Source organism: Podarcis gaigeae (genome assembly GCF_964106915.1).
Source record: "Podarcis gaigeae genome assembly, chromosome: 7".
Classification (NCBI taxonomy): Eukaryota; Metazoa; Chordata; class Lepidosauria; order Squamata; family Lacertidae; genus Podarcis; species Podarcis gaigeae.
This window is the reverse complement of record NC_139683.1, coordinates 3,008,626-3,030,164: the sequence shown is the minus strand read 5'-3', so window position 1 is coordinate 3,030,164 and position 21,539 is coordinate 3,008,626. Positions and strand designations below refer to the sequence as shown.

General features: G+C 48.7%; 1 protein-coding gene across 1 annotated transcript in view; it reads right to left on the bottom strand.

The window, feature by feature from the left end:
* The window catches only part of LOC310849100 (1-phosphatidylinositol 4,5-bisphosphate phosphodiesterase gamma-1-like), an 88,413-nt gene that overhangs the window by 26,688 nt on the left and 40,186 nt on the right, over positions 1 to 21,539 (bottom strand). The window contains exons 5-17 of the mRNA XM_083748990.1: positions 20,799 to 20,879; positions 19,105 to 19,139; positions 18,311 to 18,383; positions 17,347 to 17,448; positions 15,635 to 15,753; positions 14,352 to 14,437; positions 13,108 to 13,228; positions 12,091 to 12,259; positions 10,674 to 10,793; positions 10,469 to 10,576; positions 9,034 to 9,221; positions 7,428 to 7,628; positions 6,143 to 6,262 (exon numbers count right to left, since the gene is read on the bottom strand). Coding sequence (XP_083605116.1) covers positions 6,143 to 6,262; positions 7,428 to 7,628; positions 9,034 to 9,221; positions 10,469 to 10,576; positions 10,674 to 10,793; positions 12,091 to 12,259; positions 13,108 to 13,228; positions 14,352 to 14,437; positions 15,635 to 15,753; positions 17,347 to 17,448; positions 18,311 to 18,383; positions 19,105 to 19,139; positions 20,799 to 20,879 — 1,523 coding nt within the window. The remainder of the gene's footprint in view (positions 1 to 6,142; positions 6,263 to 7,427; positions 7,629 to 9,033; positions 9,222 to 10,468; positions 10,577 to 10,673; positions 10,794 to 12,090; positions 12,260 to 13,107; positions 13,229 to 14,351; positions 14,438 to 15,634; positions 15,754 to 17,346; positions 17,449 to 18,310; positions 18,384 to 19,104; positions 19,140 to 20,798; positions 20,880 to 21,539) is intronic.

Genomic DNA, 21,539 nt, shown 5'->3' with positions numbered 1-21,539 from the left:
ACGCTTCCACTCTCGTGCTGCCACTCTCCACAGTTGCCGGATAGTAGCAGAGTTCACACGCAGCGTAAAATGGCTTGTCTGTGTCAACATGGTGTCTCCAATAACTCAGCTCGACACCAGTGCTTCTAATCTAACACTCTTTATTTAGAAGCATAACAAACAGAAAAGAAAAACCTAGAGTCTAGCTGCGTGCTTGCAGCTTTCTGCCTCTATCAAAAAACGAAACTACCAGTGAGGAGGAATTAAAAAACCTTTTAATGAGGGTGAAATAGGAGAGCCCAAAATATGTTCTGAAGCTCAACATCAAAAAAACTAAGATCATGGCCACTGGGCCCATCACCTCCTGGCAAATAGAAGGGGAAGAAATAGAAGCAGTGAGAGATTTTACTTTCTTGGGCTCTATGATCACTGCAGATGGTGACAGCAGTCACGAAATTAAAAGACGCCTGCTCCTTGGGAGAAAAGCAATGACAAACCTAGACAGCATCTTAAAAAGCAGAGACATCACCTTGCCAACAAAGGTCCGTATAGTTAAAGCCATGGTTTTCCCAGTAGTGATGTATGGAAGGGAGAGCTGGACCATAAAGAAGGCTGATCGCCGAGGAATTGATGCTTTTCAATTACGGTGCTGGAGGAGACTCTTGAGAGTCCCATGGACTGCAAGAAGATCAAACCTCTCCATTCTGAAGGAAATCAGCCCTGAGTGCTCACTGGAAGGACAGATCCTGAAGCTGAGGCTCCAAGACTTTGGCCACCTCATGAGAAGAGAAGACTCCCTGGAAAAGACCCTGATGTTGGGAAAGATGGAGGGCACAAGGAGAAGGGGACAACAGAGGATGAGATGGTGGGACAGTGTTCTCGAAGCTACCAGCATGAGTTTGACCAAACTGCGGGAGGCAGTGGAAGACAGGAGTGCCTGGTGTGATCTGGTCCAGGGGGTCACGAAGAGTCGGACACGACTAAACAACAACAACCTTGCTCACATTCTCAGACAGACTACTCTCCAGAGAGAGCTCAGCCCCCACAGAGCACAGATCAAAGGAAAAATGCCTGGGTCATGTGGGCAATGCACCCAGTGAATCAGAACGCTCCTGGAGTGTTAACTCTTGACTGTCCAGAACCACAACAGGGGATTTCTTTCCACAAACATGAGACACCCCACTTGGTCCTGCAGCATGCTTCGGACACCGCCCCTACATTCCCAGGCCAATCTTCACTCGCTGCCGGCGTCCGTCTGTCTCGAGAGACAATGGAGTGCGCCTCCAAGGGTGAAGCCAAACCGCTGGAGAATCACAGCGCCTGCTGTGGCTGCAGAGGCCGGCAAATCCACTTCTGAGCTAAGCAGGAGGTGGGGTTGCGGGCTTCATGCCCCTCCCCACACTCGCGGGGGCTGGCTCCAGCCCACGTGATAGCAGGGAATCCTTGGCTGCGTCATACCCTGCACCAGCCAATCGGCTGGCGCAGGGGGCATGGCCTCGCCTACTTAGGTCTGGCGCGGCTGAGGACCGCCCTCTTTCCCGTGCTGCAGCTGACCTGGTTTCCCCTTCCCTCCCACCCGTTAGGCTAGGTTCTCTGACGTTGCTATGAACTTTGGTAGGTCGCCGTCAAGGGGCCTGGTAGGAATTTTTCCATCTGGCAGATTGGTTTCAGCGATTTGGTTTTCGCCTACCTCGTAGCAATCCGTCGCAACTCCTCGGTATTGGCGGTAGGCATTGGTCGGGGTACAGTCTATTGTTATGCAGATGAAGGGGGAGAAGGAGCGCCATCACCTTCTCCCAAATAAAGGGTAGTCCAGTAAAGGATTCCGGGGGGCGTGGCCTCGTCCTAAGCCTATGGAGGTGTGGGCCCTCGGTACGCCCCCACACGGTGACCCTGGGGGAGGCCCTAGTTCAGTGTTTCCCAACCTTGGGCCTCCAGCTGTTTTTGAACTACAGTTCCCATCATCCCTGACCACTGGTCTTGCTAGCTAGTTGATGTGCCTCAGCAGGACTCCTCCCACTGGTGGTTAACCCTCATCGGCCAGGCCGGTTAGTTGTAGGACCAATGCCCAAGCCAATACCGCTCAATTCCTGTAATCAATAAAGTTGTGGCCTAATTCGACCCATTAATCTGAATTTTTACGTCCTGTGTCTTTATTTCTATGGGGGGAGGCGGGAACTCGCCACGCAACTCGTAACTGCATTGTTTTTGCAGCGTTAGCAGCATGGAAGTGGCTCCCCGGGGTGCAAGCCTGGGCAGTAGGGATAGAGGTCCTGGGGTGCCCCGATGAGAAGACCCCCTCTTGGTCCAAAGGGAAGCAGAGCAAGATGTTTGGAACCATCTTGGCTGCAGGAGTTGCTGGAAGGAGGAGTACAAGATGCCATAAAAACCCCCCACCAAGGTTGGGGTTGCAAGGAAATAAAGAAGTTTTGGGGAATAATACACGAGGAACTTAAGAAAATGCTCAAAAAAAACCCCCTGATAAAAAACCCCGAAGCTTATCTGTTAGGGTTGGTGGGCAAAGACATACCACATATGAAAAAAAAACCCCACAATCTCTTTATATGCAACAACAGCTGCCAGGGTAGTGATTGCTACTAAATGGAAATCTCAGGCCATACCAACAAAGGAAGAGTGGATTTGTAAATTAAGTGAGTGTATAGAATTGGCAAAATTAACTTCAGTTATAAGATACCAATCAAATCAAAAGTTAAGAATGGAGGGGAAGTATTTCGAAGATTATATGTCAAGGTATTGTTCTAAAAATGACATGTTGATAGGCTTAGAATAAAAAAATGTAAGCAATAACAAAACCAATAAAGAAAGAAGGAAAAATCAGAATTTAACCAAAAAAATTATTATAGAATGCAAGGGGGAAAAGGTAGAAAGGAATATAAAGAAGTCGAATTGCTGTGGAGGGAAGTAGAGGGTGGGGGTGGGTTTTATAATTAAGTGTATAATTATGTAGCTGTTGTAATTTAGATATTGTATTTTATGTGAGGGAATCATTGGGAATTTTGGTTATTACCGTATTTTTCGCCCTGTAAGACGCACTTTTTCCTCTCCAAAAATGAAGGGGAAATGTGTGTGCGTCCTATGGGGCGAATGCAGGCTTTTGCTGAAGCCTGGAGAGCGAGAGGCGTCAGTGCGCACCGACGTCTCTCGCTCTCCAGGCTCCAGGAAGCTATCTGCAAGCCTTGCACGCCCGGAGGGAGTTCCCCTGGGCGCGCAAGGCTTGCGGGCGGCAGCCTGCAGCGCGGAGCACGGGGCGCCCTCCGGAGGCCGCCCCGTGCTCCGCGCTGGTGTTGGCCAGCCTTGCGCACCCGGGGGATCTCCCCCCGAGAGCGCAAGGCTTGCGGGCAGCAGCTGGCAGCACGGAGCACGGGGCGCCCTTCGGAGGCCGCCCCGTGCTCCGCGCTGGTGTCGGCAAGCCTTGCGCACCTGGGGGATCTCTCCCCGAGAGCACAAGGCTTGCGGGCGGCAGCTGGCAGCGCGAAGCACGGGGCGCCCTTCGGAGGACGCCCCGTGCTCCGCGCTGGTGTCGGCAAGCCTTGCGCACCTGGGGGATCTCTCCCCGAGAGCGCAAGGCTTGCGGGCGGCAGCTGGCAGCGCGGAGCACGGGGCGCCCTCCGGAGGACGCCCCGTGCTCCGCGCTGGTGTTGGCCAGCCTTGCGCACCTGGGGGATCTCCCCCCGAGAGCGCAAGGCTTGCGGGCAGCAGCTGGCAGCACGGAGCACGGGGCGCCCTTCGGAGGCCGCCCCGTGCTCCGCGCTGGTGTTGGCAAGCCTTGCGCACCCGGGGGATCTCCCCCCGGGAGCGCAAGGCTTGCGGGCGGCAGCCGGCAGCACGGATCACGGGGCGCCCTTCGGAGGACGCCCCGTGCTCCGCGCTGGTGTTGGCAAGCCTTGCGCACCCGGGGGATCTCCCCCCGGGAGCGCAAGGCTTGCGGGCAGCAGTCTGCAGCGCGGATCACGGGGCGCCCTCCAGAGGACGCCCCGTGCTCCACGCAGGTGTCCGCAAGCCTTGCGCACCCGGGGGATCTCCCCCCGGGAGCGAAAGGCTTGCGGGCGGCAGCTGGCAGCGCGAAGCACGGGGCGCCCTTCGGAGGACGCCCCGTGCTCCGCGCTGGTGTTGGCAAGCCTTGCGCACCCGGGGGGCACGTGGGGCGCCCTGAAACAGAGGGCTCCCCATGCTGCGGACTGTAGCCTGCCGCCCGACGCGCGGGGCGCCCTGAAGCAGAGCGCCCCTCGCGCCAGGCAGACATGGGCCAGCCCCACAAGCTCGGGGGACAGCGGGGAGGCGCAGCACCGCCATCCCACTGTTCCCCGACCTGGTTTTGGGGGGGGAAATAAAGGAAAATTTTTTTTCCTTTATTTCCCCCCCCAAAAAGTAGGTGCGTCCTATGGGACGGAGCGTCCTATGGGATGAAAAATACGGTATGTATATGTTTAGTTTCAATAAAGATCTTTGAATTTTTTTAAACCCCCCCCCCAAAAAAAATCTATCAGTGAGTTTCCTCAATGGAAATAAACAGGTTGCTCTTTGCACCTTGTTAACAAAACCTGAGTTTACCTCAGGTTGGATGGCAGCTAACAGATTGAGGTTGAATCCTGACAAGACAGAAGTACTGTTTTGGGGGACAGGAGGCGGGCAGGTGTGGAGGACTCCCTGGTCCTGAATGGGGTAACTGTGCCCCTGAAGGACCAGGTGCACAGCCTGGGAGTCATTTTGGACTCACAGCTGTCCATGGAGGTGCAGGTCAATTCTGTGTCCAGGGCAGCTGTTTACCAGCTCCACCTGATACGGAGGATGAGATCCTACCTGCCTGCAGACTGTCTCGCCAGAGTGGTGCATGCTCTGGTTATCTCCCGCTTGGACTACTGCAATGCACGTGGGACTACCTTTGAAGGTGACTCAGAAACTAATCCAGAATGCGGCAGCTAGACTGGTGACTGGGAGCGGTCGCCGAGACCATATAACACCGGTCTTGAAAGACCTACATTGGCTCCCAGTATGTTTCCGAGCACAATTCAAAGTGTTGGTGCTGACCTTGAAAGCCCTAAACGGCCTCGGTCCAGTATACCTGAAGGAGCGTCTCCACCCCCATCATTCTGCCCGGATGCTGAGGTCCAGCTCCGAGAGCCTTCTGGCGGTTCCCTCATTGCGAGAAGTAAAGCTACAGGGAACCAGACAGAGGGCCTTCTCGGTAGTGGCACCCGCCCTGTGGAACGCCCTTCCAGCAGATGTCAAAGCGATAAACAACTACCTGACATTCAGAAGACATCTTAAGGCAGCCCTGTTCAGGGAAGTTTTTAACGTGTGATATTTTACTGTATTTTTGGTTTCTATGGAAGCCGCCCAGAGTGGCTGGGGAGGCCCAGCCAGATGGGCGGGGTATAAATAATAAATTTATTATTATTATTATTATTATTATTATTATTATTATTATTATTATTACCTGAGGGGCAGAAGGGGCTCATCCACCTGGGAAGGGGCCCACCTAGGAGAGGGAAACCTCTGACCCTAAACCTCTGCTGCTTTGCAGCTACGCTCATTTGGGAGTAAACCCCGAAGAAAAATCCGTACCCGCTGCTTTGCGGGGACACTTTTGGGAGAAGAAAAAGCTGAAGAGTAAACGCAATCTGAATTAAAACATTTCACACAAAACTACAAAGAACTAACCCGCTTGTCAAACAAACTCAGAGGCTGTTAAAAATAAATGAAGGGTCGACATCAGAAATGTTTACTGGGACTATTTGACTAATTAAGGAATGCAGTACAATATTAAATCATCACTCCCTGAACTTCAGAGCATGCGAAGTCACCCAAAAGATATGTCACTTGGCATTGAGTATTGAGATTTTTTGATTGTATAATTTGTAATGTTTTATAATGTGGTTTTTTTTATTGTTAAAATGGAAAATTTAATAAATATCATTTTTTTAAAAAAAGAGTAAACGCAATCTTCAAAGCCAGGAGGTAATCAAGCTTATTTCGCAGTATAGTACCCCTTTCCCTGACACTTTTTAGCCTCAGTAGCTCCCAGACCCAAAACGTAACACCATGCACATGTAGGGACACACATGCGCGCACTTTCTCCTGCGGGTTTCTGGGCACGCGTCCCCCCCCCTTGCTGCATCTGGGGGACGGAGGAGAGGCTCACCGGAAGGAGATGGCGTAGGAGTTGGGCTCGCCGCGCTTGCGCACCAGGAAGGCTCCATCTCGCGGGACTCTCATTAGCATGTGTTCCGCCTGCAGGCGGGTGAGGTTGGCATGGTACCACCTGGCAGGGACAGAAGACTCCATCAGTACAGCCACCGCCAGGTGTGATCCTGATCGGTTGCTCTGGAAGCCAGGTAAAGCAAGGGGGCTGCGAGGCGGTCCTGAGCTGGGTGGCCCCCCCCCTTTGCTCCCCTTTCGGAACACCCCCAAATTTAAAAGGAGAGGGAACCCAAGTAAAGATTTTCACTCGTTTTTAATTTTCACACTGCTTTATCTTTTTCAGAATTTTTTTTTTTTGGGGGGGGTGTCTGTAAGCCGAGATGCATGGAGCCTGGGTATCACTACACCAGGGGTCAGCAAACTTTTTCAGCAGGGGGCCGGTCCACTGTCCCTCAGACCTTGTGGGGGGCCAGACTATATTTTTTTTGGGGGGGGGAATGAACGAATTCCTATGCCCCACAAATAACCCAGAGGTGCATTTTAAATAAAAGGACACATTCTAATCATGTGAAAACACGAGGCAGGCCCCACAAATAACCCAGAGATGCATTTTAAATAAAAGGACACATTCTGCTCATGTGAAAACATGCTGATTCCCAGACTGTCCATGGGCTGGATTTAGAAGGCAATTGGGCCAGATCCGGCCCCCAGGCCTTAGGTTGCCTACCCGTGCCTTAGTTCAGGGGTCAGCAAACTTTTTCAGGAAGGGTCCGGTCCACTGTCCCTCAGACCATGTGGGGGGCCGGACTAGTATTGGGGGGGGGGGGAAATGAATGAATTCCTATGCCCCACAAATAACCCAGAGATGCATTTTAAATAAAAGGACACATTCTACTCATGTAAAAACATGCTGATTCCCGGAACGTCCGTGGGCTGGATTTAGAAGGCGATTGGGCCGGATCCAGCCCCGGGCCTTAGCTTGCCTCCCCATGCACTACACAGTGGTGCAAGCAATGCTTTCTGCGCATGCTCAGAGGCACACAGGACGTATACCGACTGTTGGCCCATCTAGCTCAGTTCTGCCCACACTGGTTGGCAGCAGCCCTCTAGAATTTCAGGCAGATGCCAGCAGGGACTGAACTTGCAGCCTTCTGCTCCCTGGCCCTGCGTCCACCTAAAAAACCTTCGCCCAACGCCCACAGCAAATTCTGCCCAAAGCCGGGCTGTTGACCCATGTCTCCGAGGTTAGGGGAGAGGAAGAGGGAAGAAGGGACGAGGTTTCTCACTCCTTGCTCTCGTGGGCGTTGGGCTGGGGCACGGGGTCCGTCAGGCGCATCTCGAACTCGTTGCAGCGTAGGGGCACCTCGCGGTAGTGGCAGATGAGGCTGTAGAGGCTGTCAAAGACCAGGTTGTCCGTCAGGTAGAACTTTGTGGCGCCGGCTTCCTGCCGGGAGTGAATGCGGCAGTGCTGGACACGGCCGGAACGCCTGCGGAAGGAAGGGTGAGAAATTAAACTACGGAACTCTCTGCCACAAGATTCTTCATATATGGTGGGATTGTCCGTTAGTTAACGAATTCTGGAAACAGATTGGTATAGAAATATGGGGAATTGTGGGTAGGAAAGTAGAAATATTTTAATTAATGGCTCTTATTAGCCTGAGTAGCACCGAGTTAGAAACAAAAGAGGAATGTAAATGGGTAAAACTGATGGTAATTGCAGCCAGACAGGTTTTAAGTGAGTAATTGGGAAAATGCAGAAGAGCCAGGGGTGAACCAATGGAGGGGGGAAAAGAAAAATATTATAATCTTAGAATATCTAACTGAGACATAAAATGAAAGGGTCTAAGGTCAGTGAGAAGGAAGAGGATTGGTTTGAGAAAATATTGAATTATTTGGGCAGGTTTGAACAATTTGGGGCAATTAAAATGTTAAAAGTTAAATAAACCTTGTGGAGGGAGGAGTGTTAAGGTATACAGAATTGTACATATGGTTGATTTGAATATGTTATTATTGATTATGTATACCCAGTGTATCAGCTGCTTGGGGGTTCTCACTGTTTGTTTTCACTGTTTGTGTTTTGGTTGTTGGTTAAAAAAAATAAAAAAATGGGATTCTTCATTCATTTTCTTTATTAAATTAGTCACTTTAGCTTGTCCTGGGCAACGCAAAACAACTTACAAACAAACAACCAATTTGCCTTCGGCTAATTAACAAACCTATGGCTTTTTAAACTGTGGGAGGGGGTGGTCATTGCGAGAGGCCAAGTTACAGGGAACCAGGTAGAGGGCCTTCTCGGTGGTGGCGCCCTTCTTGTGGAATGCCCTCCCGTCAAGGAAATAAACAACTACCTGACTTTTAGAAGACATCTGAAGGCAGCCCTGTTTAGGGAAGCTTTTAATATTTGATGTTTTATCGTGTTTTTAATATTCTGCTGGGAGCCATCCAGAGTGGCGGGGGAAAACCATCCAGATTTTTTTTGGGGGGGGTATAAATTAAAAATTATTATTATTATTATTATTATTAGCCTTTCGTTTGGGTGTCCTTTTCTTTTCTCACGATAATTTAAACTTTATTCAGCCAAATATACAAGTTTTGCTTCCAATCTGCACCTGTTCCAACATGTTGCACAATCAAGAAAAGAGTTCTCTGGTTTTGCCGGGATGTGTTTTGTTTTCGCAGTTAAAACGTCACTGTCACCTTTCAGAGGAGAAGGGAAGAAATTAAGGATGGCTTCTTTTAAATAATAATAATAATAATGGGGAGAGAGAAGGGTAGAAAGTGGAAATAAGAAGACCAGAACAGACCATTCCTTTTCAAGATGTCTGGCCAGATTAAGCATCCTCACACCCTGACAGGGGTTGGGGTTGAGCTCTTTCTCGCGACACGACCTACCAGAAGGAGAGGGTGTAGTCGCCCACAAAGGTTTCGCTCTCCCGCACCAGGAAAGTGCCGTCTTTGCCGCCCGTCTCGGTGCAATACTCGTGGAGCAGCTTCTCTGCGATCTGCCGCCCGTCGCGGCCCCCGCCCAGCTTGCCGTGGAACCATTTCTCGCTGAAGTGGAGCTCGTTGTTGTTAAACTCCTAAAAAGCCCAAAGGCGGCAGGAGAGGGGAAAGGAAAGTCGAGGGGAGGTGGTGGGGGGGGGAGAAAGAAAGAGGGGGTTCAGTGGCAAAGGGGTGGGAGAATGGGAAGCAAGAAGAAGCCACAGCAGGTTTAATATCCTCATGTCCTTTTCAGACTTTGCTGAAGCATCTTCGGGGGGGGGGGGGAAGGCACGCATATCAACAAACATTGGGGGTGGAGGCAGGAGAATTTGTGTCACCTGTATGAAACAGGAGCTGACTGTGATGGTCAAGATAAAAAACTAAGAAGAGCCCTATAGTATAATAATAATAATAATAATAATAATAATAATAATAATAATAATACAGTGGTGCCTCACAAGATGAAAATAATCCATTCCGCGAGTCTCTTAGTCTAGCGGTTTTTTTGTCTTGCGAAGCACGGCTATTAGCGGCTTAGCAGCTATTAAAGGCTTAGCAGCTAAAAGGCTATTAGCGGCTTAGCAGCTTAGAAAAAGAGGGGGGAAGCGAAAAAAATTGCAAAACTCGCAAGACATTTTCGTCTTGCGAAGCAAGGCCATAGGGAAATTCGTCTTGCGAAGCGCATCGAGAAACGGAAAACCCTTTCGTCTAGCGGGTTTTTCGTCTTGCGAGGCATTCGTCTTGTGGGGCACCACTGTAGTAATAATAATAATAATAATAATAATAATAATAATAATAATTTTTTATTATTTCTACCCCACCCATCTGGCTGGGCCTCCCCAGCCACTCTGGGCAGCTTCAACCACAATATTAAAATACAGTAATGCATCAAACATTAAAAGCTTCCCTAAACAGAGCTGCCTTCATCTAAAAGTCTGATAGTTGTTGTTCTCGTTGGTGGGAGGGCGTGCCACAGGGTGGGTGCCACCACCGAGAAGGCCCTCTGTCTGGTTCCCTGTAGTTTCACTTCTCGCAGTGAGGGAACCGCCAGAAGGCTCTCGGAGCTGGACCTCAGTGTCCGGGCAGAACAATGGAGGTGGAGATGCTTCTTCTTCTTCTTCTTCTTCTTATTATTATTATTATTATTATTATTATTACCATGCCCATCTGGCTGGGTTGCCCCAAGCTCAGGCTCACTAGAACTCACGGGCAACGAAGCTGAACGTTGGGAAGTTCAGGACACAAAGAAATGCATTAACTGTGGAACTCCCTGCCACAGTTAAAATGGGAGCACCCCACTGCCTTCTTCCCAGCCAAGCGCCTCTGCAGCACTCCAGAAATGCACCTCTTTCTGCTCCGTCTCCTCCTCGTCCTCGTTGGACTGGTAGCGGGAGGTCTCCTCGGAGTAATAGATCTTGTTGCTGGTCAGAACAAAGTAGTGCGGGCTCCACGTCTGCTGAAAGGGAGGGGAAAGAGGGTCAGAGCAACGGAGGGGGGTGGGACACAAGGCGAGGGACCCCCTGAGCCGCGGGAGAAAGCAAGAGCCTCACGTGGTCAATGGGGTCCTCGAGATAAAGGATGCCGTTCTTGATGGAGTTGCTGATGTCGTTCTCGGAGTAGCTGGCCAAGGAGACTTCCTCGTAGAGGTTCCCTTCGACCAACTTCTTGTGCTGGAAGAAAAGGACAGAATCACAGAATTGTAGGGACCCCAAGGATCATCTAGTCCAACCCCTTGCCATGCAGGAATCTTCTGCCCAAAGCGATGCTTGAACCCGCAACCCTGAGATTAAGAACCTCATGTTCTACCAGCTGAATTATTACTAGACCGGCCTTCAACAACCTGGTGCCTTCCAGATGATTTAGGGCTCCAGATGTTGGCTGGGGATGAGCGCCGCTCTAGTCCGAATCATATGGAGGGCACCAGGTTGGCAAACGCTGGCCTGGATATTCAAAAGGCTGCCAAAGGCTCTACCTCTCTTTTAAATCAGAACCAGTGAAGGCGGTGAAGGTCCTGTGTGAGTGTCTGGAGGCGGTTGGAGGATGGATGGCGGTTAACGGATTGAGGCTGAATCCTGACAAGACAGAAGTACTGTTTTTGGGGGGACAGGGGGCAGGTGGGTGTGGGGGATTCCCTGGTCCTCTATGGGGTAACTGTGCCCCTGAAGGACCAGGTGCGCAGCCTGGGAGTCATTCTGTCCGTGGAGGCACAGGTCAATTCTGTGTCCAGGGCAGCTGTCTACCACCTCCATCAGGTACGCAGGATGAGACCCTCCCTGCCCACAGAATGTCTCTCCAGAGTGGTGCATGCTCTAGTTATCTCCCACTTGGTCTACTGCAATGCACTCTATGTGGGGCTACCTTTGAAGGTGACCCGGAAACTGCAATTAATCCAGAATCCGGCAGCTAGACTGGTGATTGGGAGTGGCTACCGGGACCACATAACACCGGTCCTGAGAGATCTGCATTGGCTCCCAGTTCGTTTCCAAGCACAATTCAAAGTGTTGGTGCTGACCTTTAAAGCCCTATACAGCCCTATATGGCCCTGGTCCTGTATACCTGAAGGAGTGTCTCCACCTCCATCGTTCTGCCCGGACACTAAGGTCCAGCGCCGAAGGCCTTCTGGCAGTTCCCTCATTGCGAGAAGTGAGGTTACAGGGAACTAGACAGAGGGCCTTCTCGGTAGTGGGTGTTTTTACATGAGTAGATTGTGTCCTTTTATTCAAAATGCGTCTCTGGGTTATTTGTGGGGCCTGCCTGGTGTTTTTACTTGAGTAGAACGTGTGCTTTTATTTAAAATGCATCTCTGGGTTATTTGTGGGGCATAGGAGTTTGTTTCATTTTTTTCCCTTCAAAATATAGTCTGGCTCCCCACTGAGGGTCAGTGGACTAGCCTCCTGCTGAAAAAGTTTGCTGACCCCTAAACTAAGAGTGCAGTTGAGAAGAAAGGGCAGGTAAGAGTCCCGTTACCTTGATGAGGATCTTCTTCTTCAGCTGGGCAGGTGAGGGCAGCTGGTCCGCGTTGATGTCCACCGGTTTGGTAAGCAGCATGTCCCCAAAGACCTTCTTGAAGTGTGCAGCCATGTTCCTCTGCTGCACGATGCTGCAATGGTCCTCGATGGAGAGGATGACGGGGAACCTAGGCGAAAGGCAGCTGGCCTCAACCAGGTGCACCTCGAGACACCTGCAGCGTGCCATCATCGGCACAGCCCTGTCCCCGAACCTTGTGCGACACAGAGGGCGAGAGGACAGGCCCCTGCCCCAGTCCGACAGCCTGAGGCAACATCAGGAGGTTTCACCTGTTCACACACCATGCAATTGCTCCGATGGCACAGCGCAAGAGGAAAACACCCGCGTTTCTGAGACACCTGTATTGCTGAGTTTCCACACTCCTACACAAGCAACATAACACAGGATGCTTCTCTCGAGATACGCCTTTAGATCAGTGAAAAATAGCCTCCGAGGTTGCATCACTGATTCCAATTTTCCCGGAGATCCCGGGAAATAGCTTTGCACAAGCAAATTTTCCAAGAGTCATGGGTAAGGGTAAATGTAAAGGGACCCCTGACCATTAGGTCCAGTCGTGGCCGACTCTGGGGTTGCGGCGCTCATCTCACTCTATGGGCCAAGGGAGCCGGCGTACAGTTTCCTGGTCATGTGGCCAGCATGACTAAGCCGCTTCTGGCGAACCAAAGCAGTGCACGGAAACGCCGTTTACCTTCCCACTGGAGTGGTACATCTACTTGCACTTTGAGGTGCTTTCGAACTGCTAGGTGGGCAGGAGCTGGGACACAGCAATGGGAGCTCACTCCATCGCGGGGATTCGAACTGCCAACCTTCTGATCGACAAGTCCTAGGTTCTGTGGTTTAACCCACAGCGCCACCCGTGTCCCTCTTAGAATCATGGGTAACAGGCACCAAACACTCCCTTCTCTTAGGAAAGAGAAGGCAGAGGAAAGGGCTGAGAGGAGGGGGAGAATCACTTACTCAGAGGTGACAAAAGCGTGTTCCTTGATAGTGTGCAGCACGTCCAAGAATTTGATTTTAGAGGTGAGTGTATGGCCGTGGTAGATGATTGGCAGGTCGTCCGGACCGTCCCAACAGTCCACTGTAGGTGGAGAGGATTTGGTACTGAATTAGTGATTAGATTAATTGCCCTTTTCATTAAGATGGAATTTCTTTTTCACCAACCAGGAAGGTTTTATATATATATTTGTCTTTAACACCAGTGCTTATTAAAAACTGCAAGTGCCCAGAGTCATCTTAAAAGCTTCCCCCTTTCTATGCTTCTTGCTGCACAATTTTTGTGGATACCAGCATTCTTCAACCTGGTGTCTGCCAGAGGTTTTGGACTACAATTCTCATCACTGTAGTCCAAAATTTCTGGTGGGCACCGGGTTGGAGAAGGCTGGTTTATACTCAGATGCGGAACTTTATCAGTTAATTATTTGATTGACTTCCCAGTTCACGCAATTCATTGGCCAGGATTTCTTCAATCAGGTAACAACCATAATAATGATGTATAGATTGCCCGGCCCTTTGCTACAGGCACACACTCACACAAATGTGCACACACACACACAAAATGAAGGCATCTGTTTGTCTCTCTCCTTTTTTGAGGGGGGTGGCAAAGAGCAGAAAGGCACATCTGAATCTTGCTGGAATCTCTGCCCTTTAGTATAAGATATGAGAGAGTGAGCTGAGGTTAGCCAGTGCTTACAGAAAATAACTGTGCATGCTCGGGAGAACTCTCACTTAACAGCCTAACTTCCTAGGCTGTAGCAGGTTTCAGTTTAATCCCAGTCTGCTTGCTTCTGAGCTATGAGATGGAATGAGAACACGGCACAGAAAGCCACAGACCAGGACTGGTTTGCAAAATCCCTCTTTGCCCACTGCCTGGAAAAGCAAGTGCTATGAGACACTGGCTGAGATGTGCAAATTGTCTTGCTTTAATTGACTCTATGCAAGGCGCTCTGGGAGCCCATTTGGCCGAAACGTGGGATACAAATCCTCCAAATAAATAACAAATTAAGAACCTAAGAAGAGCCTGAAGGATCAGGCCACTGCCTTGTCGAGTCCAGCATCCTGTTCTTGCAATGGCCAACCAAGTGCCCAGAATTGGAAACCCACAATCAGGATTCGAACCCAAGAGCAACTGTCCCAGCTTGTGGTTTCTAGCAGTTGGCACCCGGAAGCCAAACCGGGCAAAGATCCCTGAAAGTCAGACTCACATTCTATGCAGCGGCACCCCATTCGGAGGCAGCGGGAGTAGGCTTCCAGAGAGGATTCGCTGGAGAACTGGTCCCCCGTGAGATACCTGTAAGAGGCAGAGACACCTAAATAATAGATGCTATCCTGTGGGCTAAGCAGTAAAACTTTTTTTAGGCGTTCACGGTGCCGAAGTAGTAGGTGAATAACAACGGACAGGGATCCCGGATAATCTTACTGTTTCCACCATAGTCTTCTTATACTTCAGTGGACTTTTAATGATTGACAGACGTGTGTTCAATTGATTTCAAATATATTAGAGAATTTACAAGTGTACACGGTTTGTTTTTGTTACTAAATCATGTATATTATGCAACAAGAATTACAGTGCTATCTAGTATACTGGTCCGCGTGTTGCTTGTATTGTTTGTTGTGTTAAGTTTGCAACACAAGGGTTTGTTGTTCTGTACTGGTTCCCTGTAACCTCACCTCTCGCAGTGAGGGAACCGCCAGAAGGCCCTCAGAGCTGGACCTCAGCATCTGGGCAGAACGATGGGGGTGGAGACGCTCCTTCAGGGATACTGGGCCGTTTAGGGCTTTAAAGGTCAGCACCAACACTTTGAATTGTGCTTGGAAACGTACTGGGAGCCAATGTAGGTCTTTCAGGACCGGTGTTATATGGTCCCAGCGGCCGCTCCCAGTCACCAGTCTAGCTGCCGCATTCTGGATTAATTGCAGTTTCTGAGTCACCTTCAAAGGTAGTCCCATGTAGAGCGCATTGCAGTAGTCCAAGTGGGAGATAACCAGAGCATGCACCACTCTGGCAAGACAGTCTGTGGGCAGGGAGGGTCTCATCCTGCGTAGCAGATGGAGCTGGTAGACAGCTGCCCTGGACACAGAATAGACCTGCGCCTCCATGGACAGCTGTCCAAGGATAAGGGAAGAGATTCTGGCTAGACATCAGGATAAGAGATGTGCAACAGTGGAATGAATGCCCTCAGAATGTGGACTCTCTTTCACTGGAGGTTTTTAAACAGAGGTTGGATGGCCATCTATCAGGGATGTTTTTAAAGCTGTGATTCTTGCATTGCAGGGGGCTGGACTAGATTCCCCTTGGGGATCCCTTGCAGCTCTACAATTCTGTGATTCTATGGTTCCCTCGTAAGACACAGGGGCCCTGCCAGCTGTGCCATTGTGGCTGGGCCGGGGTTCAGAAGTTCTGGTGCTTCGACCCAGCAGCCTTGCTTCAACACAACTGAGACTGCCCTCCTGAGCAAAGGACCCCGTTGCCCTGGGATGCTCTTACGTGTTATGGGAGGATGAGATCCAGTACTGAGTCAAAGGGTAGTTCATTTCTTCCGGCACCACTCGGTCGAACCTGGAATCCATGACCATGTTTTCTTTGGAGAAGAGGAACGTCAGGAACTGCAGGGAGCCAAGGGAAGGTAGAAACCTGTTAGAGGTCAGCTGGGGAATGGGATAAAGACTCTCAGAATTAGGTGAGAACCGCAGATGTGGTCTGGCTGGAGTCAGGTGAAGGGTCCTCATTTACATGAGTCCTTCTTTCCACTATTAATTAATTAATTGTTGCTCCCAATTAATGATACTACTACTACTACTACTACTACTACTAATAATAATAATAAAGCAATAAAACATCAGACATTAAAAACTTCCCTAAACAGGGTTGTGAAATAAAAAAATTAAGGTCTTATATATATAATAAATGTTCATAAATGTACCAAGCAAACACGTACATAAATATATAAACTACATATCTGAAGCAGCAGCCCTGGAACCATTTTGACTCCCAAATTGACCAAATCCTTTCTCTGCAAATGGAAAAGCCTCCCCATTGTCTTTTCATTCGCAAATCCTGTCTTAAGGGTATGTCTGTGTTTGAATAGGGTGAGCCTGTGACCTGGCTCAGGAACTAAGTATTTGTCATTACAAAAGACTGGCCAGGCTCCCCAGGGTATCCAATCAAGTGAGCATTAACAGGTAACTTGCCAGACAGGAAGTAAACAATGCTCTCAGATTTCTGGTGTAGTTATGAAGTTTCTGGGGGTGGTCTTGGACTCCAGGGCGGGCAATTTAAAATGTCTATATAACGGCGGACACGCCTTGGTTCGGGGTCCTCCTCCTCCTGCGTGTGAAGGAAGCACCCTGTTGCAACCGATCAATAAAGATCAGGCTTCCTAGCTGCTTTGCTTCTCAATATTCTCTGGTTGGCCTCTGTTATTTTCTCTGACCGATGGAGAACTTGCAAAGGACTCTATAAGGGCTCTTGTGTTCCCCATAAGGCAATAAGGGCAGGTATTCATTTATTGCAGCTGCCTTCAGATGTCTTCTAAATGCCAGATAGTTGTTTATTTCCTTGCCATCTGCTGGGAGGTCGTTCCACAGGGCAGGCGCCACCACCGAGAAGGCCCTCTACCTAGATTCCTGTAACCTTATTTCTCGCAGGGAGGAAACCACCAGAAGACCCTCAGCGCTGGACCTCAGTGTCCGGGCTGAACAATGGGGGTGGAGACGCTCCTTCAGGTATACTGAACCGAGGCCATTTAGGGCTTTCAAGGTCAGTACCAACACTTTGAATTGTGCTCGGAAACATACTGGGAGCCAATGTAGGTCTTTCAGAACCGGGGTCATATGCCTCGTGAACACATGAGTGAAATTTCAATTAGGCCGTTAAATTCCAGGAGTTGGCTCCTTCTGCTCAAAAGGGAAACTGCCTCCCACTAGAGGTTATGGGGAGGGAAATGTTTGCCAGAGGGCTGCAAGGAGAAGAGCAGGTCGTTTTAAGTTGTTGCTCCTTCCATGGGGTTCTCCTGTGGGCAGATCTCAGCTCAAAGAAGCTCGAGATCCAAGCTGCAATGCCTTGGAGTTAATTGGAAGACACTGAAGTGCGCTTTCTGTGGTTGCGTCTACAGAATGGAAGCTGGCAGGGCGTGTTCTATGGTGAGCTGACTTCTGGTGCCCCACAGAGTGAGGAGGGGAGGGGAGGGTGCCACCCACCTCGTCCAGCTGGAAGAAGGGCTCCGCCATGTCGCTGAAGGGATCCCGGAGGTAGTTGCACATGAACTCCCGGACTTTGGCAATGTCACTTGCCCATGGCTCCTGGAGAGAAAGATAAGGAGGGGAGCGTTGTAAGTAAGTAAGTAAGTCCGTAAAAAATTAACAAATGTTCAGTAATGATTTTTGCGTGAAAGAGAAAACGAACTTGTAAAACCTGGATCTGAAGATTGAAAAATATACTAGTTTATAGAAGATAGAATGGTTGGCTGTTATCTGGCTGCAGGACAGAGAGCTGGAAAAGATAGCCTTTTATCTTTATTTAATCCCTTTTTCTCTTCTCTTTCTCTTTCTGGCCCCCTCTCTCTCGTTAGTTATTTCTTATTCTCCTTTCTGCCCTTGCTCTTTCTTATATTAAGTAGCTGCTTAATTTCAGTATATTATTAAAAAAGATACTTTGCAATGGGTATGTACTGTATTTCTGTACGTCTTTGAATATATGTCAATAAAAAACTATAAATAATAATAATTAAAAAGGTAAGTATGAACGACATCAGAGCTCATCACAAACAGACTCTGGGTGAAATCTCTCCAGGCTGAAAACGAATCCTGTGATTGCTTTAATTGGAGAAATCCAACCTTCATTGCAAAGCAACAGAGAGGGCGGGGTATTAATAATAATAATAATAATAATAATAATAATAATAATAATTCCAGCCAGCATTGCCATGATGTTAGCTGCTTTCACAGTGCAAGAGACCAAGCGGTTGGTTGATTTACGGCCAGCTCCAAAAAGTTCTCCAATGTCCTACCTGCCAGCTGTCAGTTACCAAGGAAAACTGGTTAATGCGTTACTTTCATGGGACAAGCGGATCTTTCTCTGTCGTGCTACTCTGAGCAGGAGAGGCTCTCCCAAGCCCAACCTTCCTCCGCAGAATTAACTAAGCGCTCCTCTCTTTGCAAATACCTTCTGGTCGTATTGCAGGAACTTCTGGAAGTCGTACAGCGTGATCTGGCAGAGTTCTGGCCGGTCCACGTTGCTAGGGAGAGAGTCGAAGAGAAAAAGAGAGTGGCTACAAAAATCCACCTGGCGATGCCCCATGAACCCAGCCACAAAAAAACCCATGCACAGGACATTTTGTGGCGTCTGAGCCTGTTCAGAAGACGAGAAAACTGGAGCAGAGGGACTCAGAACATTATACCCAGTTCCTTTGGCCTGCCTTTGGAACCCATGCATTTATCTGAGATGGCTTTCCAGAAAATTAGACAAATCCCTTGAGGTTAGCTTACTCTTGGTCATATATAGAACCTCCTTGTGCAGAAGCACTATACCACCAAATACCGCTTACTGGGACCCACAAGGAGAGTGCTGCTGTCACACCCATCTTTCTGGGTTAACCACTTTGGGAAAGTGGATCCTGGGCTGGAAGGTTTTATCCAAATCTGGTGTTTCAAAGAAGCTGTTATCACCTTTCCAGCTTCTTTCTAACAGCCTTCTCCAACCTGGTGCCCCCCAGAAGATTGGGGTGTTTTACAACTCCCACCAGCCCCAGGCAGCATGGACCTACGATGCTGTGTTTGATGGGAGTTGTAGTTGAGAAAATCTAGCGGGCACCAGGCTGGCGAGAAGGGAGGCAGCTAATCAAACCTGCCAACACCCTTCCTGATCTGTGCTGCTTTTCTCGTTTCAACGAACACATGGAGACTCAGGCCAAGAGACAGGAAGTAAACGATCCCAGCCTCAGGGAGGTTCCTACTTACCGTAAGGGGAAGGACAGCTCCAGCTGCTCAATTATCTGAAACGTAAAGAAGCGACACAGCGATCAGCAATGCAATCAGGACATGGGCAAGGCTGCAAATGTCTTTTTCTTCTTCAAATAATCTTTATTAGTTTTCCGGTTACATACTCCACATACACATAATGTGTTGCATTTTACATTTATACTTGCTCCTAAGCGCTGACTTCCCTCCTTCCTTCTTCTGGTTTTTTATATCACATATAATTTTATCGCACTATTTCCATCCATTTTGTATATTGTTATTCATTTTCCATATTTGTCCATAGTATATCCATAAACAAACAAATCCTCCTGTTTATACAATTCTTGTTGTCTGTCTGTATTCACTTACAACTACTGTTAGTTATCTTAATCTCCTTATACATTTTGCTTCTTATTATTTTCATTACCCATCACTTTTCTTAATCTTTCCCGTTATGAGGTTTATTTCCAATTCTACTGGTTTCACTATTTCATCTTATCTTTCCTATATACGACATAAATTTTTTCCATTCTTTTTGAAATGTCTCCTCGCCCTATCGTCTAATTTTCCCTGTTAATTTGGCTATTCTGCATATTCCATTACCTTCTGCCGCCATTCTTCTATGGTTGGTATTAAGGCTGCAAATGTTTAGACGTGTTTTATTTTTTTGCCATTTCAAATTCAGACAATGCATAAAAAGAGGAGAGGGCAGCAAACTTTAACCAAGACTGAGGACCAACGGTCAGTTAACGCTTAAAGGACAGATTTTTAAGCAGCATCCCACTTAACGGCAAACCATCGCTGGAGGTGTGAAAGGGAGATGTTTTGGCCAAGTTTGGCGAAGAAAACGATACGCATACCAGCCGCATCTCTGAAGCTGAGGGTGCTATGAGGACTTTAGGGGGAAAGGATCCTTTCTTGGCATTTGGTCATTTAAGTGTCACCCTCCTCAAGAGAGCAATGCCTGACTCTGCTGGACAAAGAGGACTGTGCTCTTTCTGCACTGGGAGGGCGTTCCACAGGGCGGGCGCCACCACCGAGAAGGCCATCTGCCTCTCCCGTCAGATGTCAAGGAAATAAACAACTATCTGACTTTAAGAAGATATCTGAAGGCAGCCCTGTTTAGGGAAGTTTTTAATGTTTAATGCTGTATTATGTTTTTAATATTTGGTTGGGAGCCTTCCAGAGTGGCTGGGGAAACCCAGCCAGATGGGCGGGGGTATGTATGTATGCATGTATGTATGTATGTATGTATGTATGTATAAATAAATATCATTATTACATATCAATATTATTAAATATCAATATAAAGTACCTCCAGTTATGTACCCCTCCGGTTACGTAAACTTCAGGATACGTAAGCAGCAAACCTGGAAGTATATTTCCGGGTTATTACCGCACATGCATGCGCAGAAGCGGTCCCTCCGGTTGCGAAAACCTTGGGATCCAACTGGAGCTCTGGAACGGATCCTGTCCGCAACTGGAGGTACTACTGTATTATTATTATTGTTGTTGTTGTTGTTGTTGTTATTCTCAGGCTGGCTTTCTAAAAAGTGTGAGAAAACCCTGCAACTATCACAAGAAAGGAACCACCCAAAAAAAGAACTTTTACTCTCTCTCTTTTTAAAGCTGGTCAATAAAAACTCTACAGCAGCTCAACAGAACTCAAAACAGAGCGCCCCAAATGTCCTTACCGATTTCTGAGCATCAAACATCAGGTTTTTATAGAAGTGTGCAAAGTGGCTGAAGGTGATTTCATTCCGGACTTCGACCTCCTGCGTGGGCAGAGGACAAAAAGGGAAAGGGTTAATGAGGCTTGCTTTGAGCACGGATCAGGCCCCCAACCCCACCAGTCCTTGCATCTCAGGTAATAATAATAATAATAATAATAATAATAATAATAATATATTTATACCCCACCCATCTGGCTGGGCTTCCCCAGCCACTCTGGGCGGCTTCCAACAAAATAGTAAAATACCGTAATACATCAAACATTAAAAGCTTCCTTAAACAGGGCTGCCTACAGATGTCTTCTAAAAGTCTGGTAGTTTTAGGTTGGCTAAATGCACAGTCAGCCAGGGAGGAATGGGACCCTATGTTACTGGCCCCGATCCCAACACTGCCCACCCTGCTGCCCACCCTGCCTTCTCGGAAGACACATGGCCGGTACAATTACTTTTTACCAAAGTTTGTGTTCCCTTTTTGCTCTCCTTATTTAAACCAGACTTCCGTTTTCAGAAGGAAGTCGTCTTCTGCCTAAAAGCTTCCTCGACTCGGCTCATTAGGCATGCTGGCATCCTCTTAGCCTTTCCCGATTCCAGCTGAGCTCCCGTCATTGTGGTTTGGAATATCCCCAAGCAGCCCTGACTTTCTCCGTCAGCTTCCTTTTTAGCAGACTCCCCCTTGCCGAGAGATTTCCTCTTCTGAGGTCCAGC